General features: G+C 40.5%; 1 protein-coding gene across 1 annotated transcript; it reads right to left on the reverse strand.

Moving 5' to 3' along the window:
* Positions 1-6789: 6789 nt before the first annotated feature.
* LOC101831875 (melanoma-associated antigen B4-like) lies at positions 6790-7818 on the reverse strand. The gene has a single exon (XM_040743955.1). The coding sequence runs from the start codon at positions 7816-7818 to the stop codon at positions 6790-6792; it is 1029 nt and encodes a 342-aa protein (XP_040599889.1).
* Positions 7819-10868: the final 3050 nt, after the last annotated feature.

The raw sequence follows: 10868 nt of genomic DNA on the forward strand, positions 1-10868 counted from the left end.
TCTCCTGATGTTCCAGAGCAGACATCTGTCGAGGGGAAAGGAATTGATATGGAAATGGACATCACAAAACAAGGGTATGAAATTAGAGGGTAGGCTATAAAACAACACACACCCCAAATTAAAGAACACAAAATATTATGTTCAGTGTAGCCCATGCCAGTAAGATTAGTCACGTTTATTCAAGTGCTGCCTTATCTAGACCTGAACATGCAAGAGGAATAGAGGACCAGAGTGGGGAGCAGGAAAAAAATAAGAGAACTAAATAAGGAGAAAACAAACCTCATGATGAAATGTGCTGTCTTTTGCTGGCTTGACTCATCAGGTTCCTTTTGAAGTGTTTATTTTCTTAAAAATGGTTTATTCAAATACATTTTGATTTTGTCATCATATATATATATCTTATTACAACTAAATGTACTCTTTTTACCTTTCTGTATACTTCTGTTGACCAGGAGGTTTGTATTACACCTGTAATCCTTTATTCAGAAATAAGAATTGCCAATCTCCGAGGCTAGTCTTGACTACATAGAAGTTGCAGGGAACCTGAGCTACATTATAAAATCCTGTCTCATTGACAAACAAATACAAAACCCTCACATTGATTTTGATGCTCTTGGTTTTACTCTAATTACATGCAGAAGTTTAAGGAAAGAGTTTTTATTGATTATGATATATTCCCAATACTGAGAAAAAGTTACTTGAGACATAAGATTCATATTGGACAAAATGGAATGTTGTGCCTTTAGATTATCTTACACTATGGAAGTAGACCTAGCTGATCTTCTAATCAGACTGGTTAACTGTAAGTTGAGAAACTCTCTGAGCTTCTGATTCCAACTCTATGGGATGATTTTGATAAGCCTTGTCCTCCACAACTGGTAGAAGAAATGTGAGGAAATATAGTACTCATCACAGTGACTAGCATATTTCAGATTTCTCTCTTCAGCTATCTGATGCCATCAGTTTCTAATCAGTGATTTCTCCTTTCACCTTAGACCGGATATAAAGGAAATTAGGTACTCTCATCTAATAGACCTCATATAAAACCTTCTCAGTGCAATGTGATAATGGAAGGCAGATCAACAAGTTGAAGAGTATCTTTCCCAGGTGTATCAGTAGGTCTAGTCTAGGCAACTCAGATGGTTTCTGCTTCTTACTGGTGGCTGCCTGGTCTTAGTCTTTGCAGCTTGGCCCTGCTATTCTGAGACGGACTCTTGGCTTTTATTGCTTACTCTGGGAGTTGTTTACATTCTGGTTTAAAAACTTCTCTGAACAATGAAATTTTTCAACCTTGGAGAAGACTGTTAACACAACAACCATTTTTCTCAGCCCTCACATACCCAGAAACATGATGAGGTTTGTTTTTGTGGTGCTACTCCTTTCAGTGGTTGTGTTCTGATGAATAAACATGGTTCTCTTTTCTTTAAATTTATAGAGCCATTCTTCATAACTTTCAAGGCTCAAGTTCACTCTATTAGTTTATGTTATTGCTCTGTATATTGGATGTTCCTAATAGAATAGACTTTACGTATTCTTATCACAAAAAACTACCTTAAAATTTTGAGATAATGCGTATCTTAAACCGTTTACTTACAGAAATCATTTGGTCATTCATACATATACAAAAACATAGTAACTTATACCTTAAATTCACAAAATGCATCTTATTTACATAATTATCTTTCCTTTTTTGATTATGAGTGGTGTCTTAGGGCTTCTGTTGCTGTGAAGAGATATCATGAAAACAGCAGCTTTTAAAAAGGAAAACATTTAACTAGGGCTAGCTTGTATTTCAGAGGTTTAGTCCATTGTCATCACTTCAGGAAGTATGGTGGCATTCAAGCAGACATGGTGCTGGAGAGGGAGCAAAGAGTTTTATATCCAGATAAACAGGCAGCAGGAAGAGAAAGAGACACTGGGCCTGACTGAAGCTTGTGAAATCTCAAAGCCTGCCCCCTAGTAACACACTTTCTTCAACTAGGCCACACCTCCTAATAATGCCACTCCCTATGGGCTTATGGGGGGATGGCATTTTTATTCAAACAACCATAAGTAGATTTCTATGAATTCTCAGTTTGTTGATAGAATAATAGTGGCCAATGACATGGTTTAGCAGGTACTGGTGCTTGCTGCTAAACCTGATGACCTGAGTTGATCCTCTAAACCCACATGGTAAAAGAAGAGAACTGACTCCTGCAGGCTGTCCTTTCACCCCCATACATGTGCCCCTCCCCCAATGAATAAATGTAAAAACCAAAATCTCCCAAAATAAGATGGGCAAAGTAGCTTATAAGGGCTTGGAGGATAGGGAGTTCAAGCCAGGCCTTGACTGCCTGAGTTCTATCTACATAGGACTTACCTATGAAGTAGCATGCTGTCTGCACCATAACACCAAAGGAAAAAAGAAGAAAGGAAAATAGAAAATGGACAGAATAAAATTGAAAGAAAAATATCATATAATTACATTTTCAGTCAGCTAGCCTGACTTAGCAGGTTTCCTCTCAAATGTTAATTAAAAAAAACTAGATGATTGAGCCAGATTTAGGTTTTTAAAACTTGATCCCTTGAAACTATGTAGGATCACAGACATATATAATCTTGTGACCAATAAATGTCTTCTTGTTTGGCTTCTTCACAATTCACAGTTAATCAGGAGTTTTGTTCCGGTTCATAGCTCCAACCTCAAATTCGGGAATGAAAGGCTTGAATATCACTAAGAATTAGAGGCTAGCCATGGTTACACAGTGAGTTGTTCTAAGGTAGACTGGCCTATAGTATGAAATCCTTGGTGATCATATTTCTCTTGATCTTGCATCCAATATTTTGAGATAAGAGAGAGCATTTTCTTGTTATGATAAGAAAAAATAATTGAGGACATCAAGTAAGTCACAGTCTAGAACTAAAATAATTGTGGCTTTGGATTATCTTATCCTTGAGTGATGTCCCAGCTCTGTCACTTGCCTACTGTGTCGAAATGGCTTTGGTGAGCTCTCTCTTCTTAAATGGTCTAGGTGTACAAGGAAAGGACAGTACTTAGTACAGTGACTGGTATACTGGATCTCTTATATTGTCACTTGGCTACAGTTTCTAATGTTATGCATTGATTTTTCTTTCTTACCTTAGATATTATATAAAGGAAACAGAGGAAGCCTTACCTGAATAATTTCAGTGTGGTGATGAAAAGCAGGGTACGACATTTCTATCATCTGTAATCAAAGATAAATGGGCATCTCAGTCCCCACCCAGATTACTTCATTTGTCTTTTGACAGAATGGGAGGCTGTTTTGTGTTGCTGCATTTGTGTTAATGCACATGGAGGGCAGAAGTCTATGTGGGATGTTTTCTCCAATTGCTTCCCAGCTTATGTTTTGCCACAGGGTCTCTCACTGAACCTTGACCTCACCAATTTAACTAAATGGCTTGTCAGAAGGCCTCAGGAGACCTTTGGTTTCCTGTACCCAAGCACTGTTATTTCAAGAGCATGTTGACACACTTAGCTTCTTTAATACACATGCTAGGGTTGAACTCTGGGGCTCACTTGTGTGCCACAAACAATTTACTAGTTGAGTAGTCTTTCCTTCTGTGTTCCTCTCAAACTGAAGTATAAGATATGTCCTGTATATGAGGCCTGTGGCTCTCTGAGATCCAGTAGAAGGAAGGGAAGTGGACATTTTCTGGTTACACAATTGTCAATAATATCACTAGAATGAAAACTATGACACACAGATTGGAGCCTTATGATGGTAGTAACAAATGTGTGTCAGTCCGAACCATTGGCGATACCAATATTCCCACCTCAGTTGCTGTGGGACGCAATCCTAGAATCAATCCTTGCACTACCCCGTTCACCTAGAGTGGGAACTGATAGGAGTCTGTGTTGTCCTGTTACATGTAAGGAGTTGACAGGTTGCTAACACAGTCTGGAAACCTGACCTCTGTTAATATGAGATAGCACACTTGTCTCTGTGATCCCTTGGAAAGAGCTATCACCTTAACCATGTCTCATTCCCTTCATTCATGCTTTGTATTACTGTGTTGACTCCTGTTCTGCATAGTATATCCCATATCTTCTATGGGGAGCCTAAGTTCATCAATCCAAGGAGATCCTACACTTGAGACCACCTCACCCACAAAGAAGGGAGAAATTCAACATGACAATCCTATAACTTTCCTTCTAGGGGTACAGAGGTGACATTTTTTGAAGTTACTTTTATTATCTGCTTTCCCTTAAGTTCATATTTCAACAGTTCTGCTTCCTTGGGTCTTGTGTCACTGCCACAGCAGTTCAATAGTTAATTTCTATCAAAGCCTAGCCTTCCTGTCTCACCTCACATCAGCATGGTGTCCCCAAAGCCCTGGGGACTTTTAAACCTTAAAAGAATATGCAAACCAAGATTCATCAGACTGGCAATTATGTTTGGCACTCTGTCAGAAAATAGGTGGAATAGTTCTCTCCATTACATACAATTCTTCTATAGGTGTGTTTGTATCTCAGTATCTTTTGACTTTGTCTCTGAGATTGAATAATTCTAGCAAATGTCAAATGTTTTTAAGTCTAGAGTGAGTTCAGCCTGATATACCCTCCTGAGAATAGGTTCTTGTGCCAGCAGTGATGTGAGTTGGTCAGCATATCCAGGATACTTAACAAAAACATATTAAAGTGATCATTCTTTTCATAGGTAGAACTACATTAACATCTGCCACAAGACACTTACTTTATAGAGTAAGTAAGATGTCCATAGTGGGAGTTGAATGAAACAAGGTTACATGTCAGCTAGGCAATTGCTCTATGATAACGTACTCCCCATCCTGACCTGAAGTACTTAATCACTTGAAGTTATATAACATTTCAAATGTAAATAATCACACTGTCATTAAATAATCATTTTTCTTTCCTTAATTGATTTCATTATTTATTATCTATTAAAACACATTATTTGGAGGGGGGAGGAGGCACATGGGATGGCATGTTTATGGAGGTCAGAAGACAATTTGTGGGTATCTGGTCTCCTTCCACCACATGGATCCTAGTGATCAAACCTAGGTTGTCAGTCATGGTGGAAGGTGCTGAGCCATCTTGCAGGCTCTCCATTTTGTGGCACTCTTTTCTTGCTTTAGCTATGGATTCTAATCCCATAATGTGAGCACAAATTCCTTCTCTACATTAATCAAAATGTGTGTTGGAGTACTTAAATAAGAGCTTCAGTTTGGGTTTTCAGCTTATAAGTTAAGTAGCATAGGCTCTAGATCAGGGGCCAAGTATGAACTCTGGTATTTACTATTTCTGCAAACTTGGGGACATGGATATTCTGTAATGCTCAAACTTTCCACTAAGAAGAAGTGAAAAAAATTTTTTTTGGTTTTTCGAGACAGGGTTTCTCTGTGGCTTTGGAGGCTGTCCCGGAACTCACTTTGTAGACCACGCTGGCCTCGAACTCACAGAGATCCGCCTACCTCTGCCTCCCAAGTGCTGGGATTAAAGGTGTGCGCCACCAACACCCGGCTAGAAGAAGTGAATTTAATAGAGTCTGTTGCTAGAGTTTCTTTTCCAGCTTGGCTCCGCAGCTGATTAGTCCCAAATATGCACACAGATGCTATGTTAATTATACAACTGTTGGCCAATGGCTTGGGCTTCTTATTGGCTCTCTCTCTCTTAATTATTAACCCATTTCTATTAATTTATGTATTTCCACATGGACTTGGCTTACCGGAGAATGCCTGGGCCTGTTACTCCTTTTTGGTTACACGCTGTCTCCTCACGGTGCCTCTCTGCCTCTCTTCCCAGCATTCTCCTCATCTCCTACACCCATCTTCCTGCCTCTACTGGCCAAACAGTGTTTTACTCATCAACTGATAAGAGAAAAATATATGTAGAAGGACATCCCCCATCAAGAGTCCATTTTTTTTAGGACCAGTAAGATTCATGTTGAATGTGTGGCTTTTGTGTCTCACTTGTCTTCCATGTACTTATTAAAGGATGGTACTCACTAATGTGAACATTTTGAGCTGTTTCATTAGCAGTATACACCTGGAATTATTTCTATTCATGTTTACCCTCATAGATGCCATAAAATATATAGCTCTGGGGGCCCCAAACACAAAAACATTCTGTCACAGAGCAATAAAAAATGAAAAAAGAAACCCTGTTTTCTATTCAAGTATACATTTTTCTCTGTTTCTTCCTTTAGAAAGTAGACCACATTTCCATAATAAGAAGTTCTTCCAAAATCTATCATTGTATGGGCAGGTTTTGGGTCTTATTTTTATAAACACCTCCAGCAAGACTCCTCAAGAATAGATGGTCAATTAAATGTTTCAGTAAAATACAAAAACCTTAAGCAAGAAATCCAATTTACTGTGATTTAGTTTCTTATACATCTTTAATATGCATCTCTTACTTGCTTGAAAAAAGAAAGTGTGGAGAAGAAACATGAACTGAAAGTCTATTATTTTTTCTATGTCTTCTTTTCTCTCCTACTCTCAGGCACATTTAAATTGTAATTCCATATTGCCTTATGGTACATCACCAAAGTTAACTATGGAATTTCAAATCACATTTCACATCAAATCTAACTTTCAACCCTCAACTTGGTAAGCAACAAGGAAGGTATGATCTGTTTATTTTTCTAAAATAAATGATCTTAGGTATTTTTCTATTTAACTTCTGACTTCAAGTGAGCACTATGATAAAAAACACTAAACAGCTTTACTAATAACTAATTTGAGCATCACAATAATAAAGATTAGTAGGCTCTTTCAGTGATGTAGTGGAGACTACCTTAGATCTCACTAGCAGGTAGCAAAGCTCGACTTGGTTTTAGAACGTCTCTTGGTCTTGCATGTAGTGCTTCTCTGGGCTGCCCCTTCAGCCTGGGCTCTGTCTTCTTTCTTCAAAGCTTCTTCATAACTGAATGGGTAGGTAGAGGAGCCAGTTTTATTGATGTTGGCCAAAAAGTCCATCACCTTCATCTTGTTGGTTTCAGAATAGGCTCTTGGCCCCCACAGGAACTCATAGGATGGAGGATCACTGCTAGGAACCTGATGGTATTCCAGGTATTTTTCCTGTACTAGATCTTCAGTGATGAGCTTTCTGATATTCCCGAAGATGAGATGTGGGACTCCATCATGGACTCCTAGCATACTCAGGAAGTGCCAGACCTCCTTCTCTGGGGCACAGTAGCCATTTAAGTAGATCACACTTAGGAGAGGGATCAGAATGCCCCTGTTGGGAAGACCCAGCTCACTGCTCCTACTTCCATCATCCTCAAAATCTAGCTTGCTGACAAGCTCATAGGATTGACCACTGGGCGGAACTTCTTTCAACTCTAGTCCAAAAACCAGATCCATGCGGTTGGAAGCTTTCTTGAGGATCTCAGGGAACTGTTCCTTGAAGCTTTTGTTGACAACATTCAGCATTTCTTCTCTCAACAGGGGCTCTTTCTGTTTGTACTTGTTGAGCATGTACGCAATCAGCATCCCTGTCTTCCTTGTTATAAGATCTTTCTGTGGGCTCTTACTGGAGTGTTGGGACCTAGAGGAGCTCATATTTTTCTTCTGCCGGCTCTTGGCACTTTTATCAGACTTTTTGCAGGCAATGCAGATACTGAAAGTAGTGGCATGAGGCATTCCTTGAAACAACTTGGAAAATACATCGGCAGCGGTACTTGCCATAGCATCTCCAGAAGCACGAGCAGAGGACGAGGGCGACTCTCTTTTCTCTGTTGCCTTGGTCTGAGTACCCTCAAGCCCTTGGGACTCCGTTTTAGTCTGGCGGCGTTTCTCACGAGCCCGGGCCTTGCTCTTTTGTCCCCTGGGCATGATGGATATGGTCAGCCACAGCAGGCAAGAGCAGATTGTAGAGAAGGTGTCTTGGATACCTGGACAGAGAAAATGAGATAATAGAAGCACCTTAATTATATTTTGAATACATTGCCTATTATCAATATTCCTTTAACTTTCCCCAAACCCACAGGGCTCCTGGTCTCCTGAGTAGCCTGCTGGCAGTGCTGAGGTTCAACAAGGATCCCTGTCTTGTAGTGTTTGAGCACCTTCAGTTCTAGGATTATATCAACTCTTTTTCGCTTCTGAGTCACTCCTCTCTGCTACTCTCATTTGACAGCTCAAAGGTTCCTTTTAGCCCCAAGGGAGAAAGCTTCAGGGAGCTTCAGTACACTGCACTAACTGGGTACACTGAGTGCTGAGAATTAGCAAGCCCTTTCTAGCTTGGGCTCTCTGGGGTCTTCAACCTTCCTTTAGATTCCTTGCCTCAGCTCCCAGTAAGCTCTGGCATCACCCACTCTGTGTTAAACTTTTTAGGCTGAGGAGATTCACCCTTTGGGCTAACATAAAGAGATGAGGGAAGTGTTGAAACTGGCAGCTCGTCTCTTTGCTTTCTGAAGGTGAAAATGCCTTGAGAGCAATGATTATGGCTAATAATGGCAGCATGTTCACAGCTCACAACAAATCTGGGGCTCTAAATGGGCCTCTTCTTTCTGAAAGTGGTCCTCTCATCATAGTTCATTGTCATACACTTTGCTCCTGTCAGGCACTGCAAACCAATGCTTAAGCGAACCTACTCCATGGGGCCAAGGTAGTTGATATTGTGAAACTACCTCTGGGAAAAATGAGGCAATATTTTATTTTGTCAGATCCATCACAAGATTTAATAAGTCCTTTACTGCTTTCAATACTTCATTTTGTCTTTCAGCCCTTGTAACATACTACTATGCTTAAACAGTCCTAATTAATGCTTGTTTTCTTTTTTCTATATTTTGATTATACAACAAAATGTAATTTACCATGGAATTTTACATAGACACACGCATATGTATGTGTGTATGTGTGTATATATATGAATTTGATCATATTCATTGCATATTCATTGGCTATTGTCCTCTGCTTGCCCTGCCTCCTTTTCTTTAGAGACTTTTTCTCATAAACCTCTTATATGTAAAATTGTATGTGTTTCTTAAATAAAGGATTAAAACCTTCTGTGTTTTCCTTGTTCTGTGCCTTGTACTCAAAACATTGTATCACTACACAATTCAGCAGGACCTTGGCTTTTGAAGCTATCTTTTCCTGCCTCTACATCCCTCCCACACACTTGCTGTCTAAATATTTGGGGCTTTTTAGTTTTCTTCTTTTTTTTTTTAAACGATGTTCTCTTTACTATTGTTGTTTGGGTTTTATTTTTCTTCTTCTTTTGGGCGTTGAGGGGGTGCTACAAAATCCCTAATACCTGAAGATTAGGTCAGCTTGCTCCATGTTCACTTGCCTAATCTGCATGGTGTCTTCTAGAGCTCAGTTCAAGGGCAGGGTGTGGGGTGGGGCTGAGTGTGGAAACACAACTGTTTGGAATGAGCATTCCTTATCACTTAGGGTCCCAAATTTGGCTTTAATTGTGGTCTAGGATATCATCAGGGCATTTTCAGTGTCAGGGCTCCTTTCCAAGATCATGCCCGCTCTGTTCTGAGACCTTCCAAGATACATTGCAATCTACGGCTTTCTCAGAGTAAGCCCGCTGACTCAGGGATGGAATTGAGTGCAACCTGTTTGCTTATCCAAGGGGTATGCTCTTCTTAGTACAAATTGAGGTTCCTTGCCTTGACTGAAGGCTCCTTTTGAACTTGCTGACAGCCGGTCTATGGGCACTCACATAGCACCTTTGCCAAGAGCACCAACAACCCAGTTTCTCCCTTTCCAACAGGAAGTGAGAGTAGATCACATCTGGGCAGGGGCTGGCTCTGAAGATTGACAGCAGGGCCGGGTTGCTAAGGAACCCCACTGAAAGTTCAGTATGGAAGGCAATGTATAGTTACTCACTGTACTCGAGCTTCCTCAAACCTTCACACTCTTTTCAGTCCACGACACACAAAGCTCCTTGTTTGAGCCTCTGAGGTCCATTGCAGCATAAGTCCCACTTTGCCCACTGTGCCTCCATCAATTTCTCAAAGCCTCCTAACCCACCTCATTTTGTATGCCTTGTCCTATATTGTTTGTCCCTTCCCAATTGGAGCTTTCTTCTCAGCTTTCAGATAAACCTCTTTGGTTTCCTAGAGGTACGAGAACAACAAGGTTGCAATGTTGTCTGGTACATCACAATTAGGAACAGTTTTTTTCTTGTCCTAGAATCCTTTCCTCTATTGATTCAAATTTGCCAGCAGCAAACGTTACCATCCCATTTCTTAATCCTCAGAGTGGAAGTCTAGATATGACATAAAGTTTAACAGATTACTCTCTGGCTCACAGTGCTGAAAACGGTTAGGACTTTTGTTGTCTTCTTTTCATTCTGAAGTGGTCTAGCAGACCCAAGTAATTTTTCATTGTACTTTTTTTTTGAGACGGGGTTTCTTTGTTTAGCCTTGGCTGTCTTAGAACTTGCTCTGTAGACCAGGATGGCCTTGAACTCACAGAAATCTGTCTGCCTTTGCCTTCTGAGTGCTAGTGTTAAAGGTGTGCACCACCACTGCCCAGTTCATTGTACTTATTTAAGCCCTCCAGCCTCCACAGGAAGCCCTAGGTCACAGAACAAACACTCTAGCCAAGCCTTACATGAATCCACAACTTTTGTTTCTAAGGCCTGACAGCAGGACTCTGAGTTGCCCTGTTTGGGGGCAGTCCTTCTCATTCCCACTTAGGGTCTTTGGAGATTCAAACGAACTCTCCCTTGCACAATTGAGGCCCTGCTCCTTGCATTCTATTAGTCTCCTTGCCAGGATCTTCAAGGCAGAAATAGGAAGCACCCCATACTCTATGTGCTGGCTCAACAGTAGATTCTGAGGATTCTGAGATTTCTTCTACTTCCCTGAGGCCACCTGCCATTAACATAGTCCTCACCTTTTCACTCATGTGAGTGGAAGTGTGCACAT

Source organism: Mesocricetus auratus, unplaced genomic scaffold, assembly GCF_017639785.1.
Source record: "Mesocricetus auratus isolate SY011 unplaced genomic scaffold, BCM_Maur_2.0 Super-Scaffold_100003, whole genome shotgun sequence".
Lineage (NCBI taxonomy): Eukaryota > Metazoa > Chordata > Mammalia > Rodentia > Cricetidae > Mesocricetus > Mesocricetus auratus.

Coding starts and splice junctions, on each gene's coding strand:
- LOC101831875 (XM_040743955.1), bottom strand. CDS start 7,818: ATGCCCAGGGGACAAAAGAGCAAGGCCCGGGCTCGTGAGAAACGCCGC.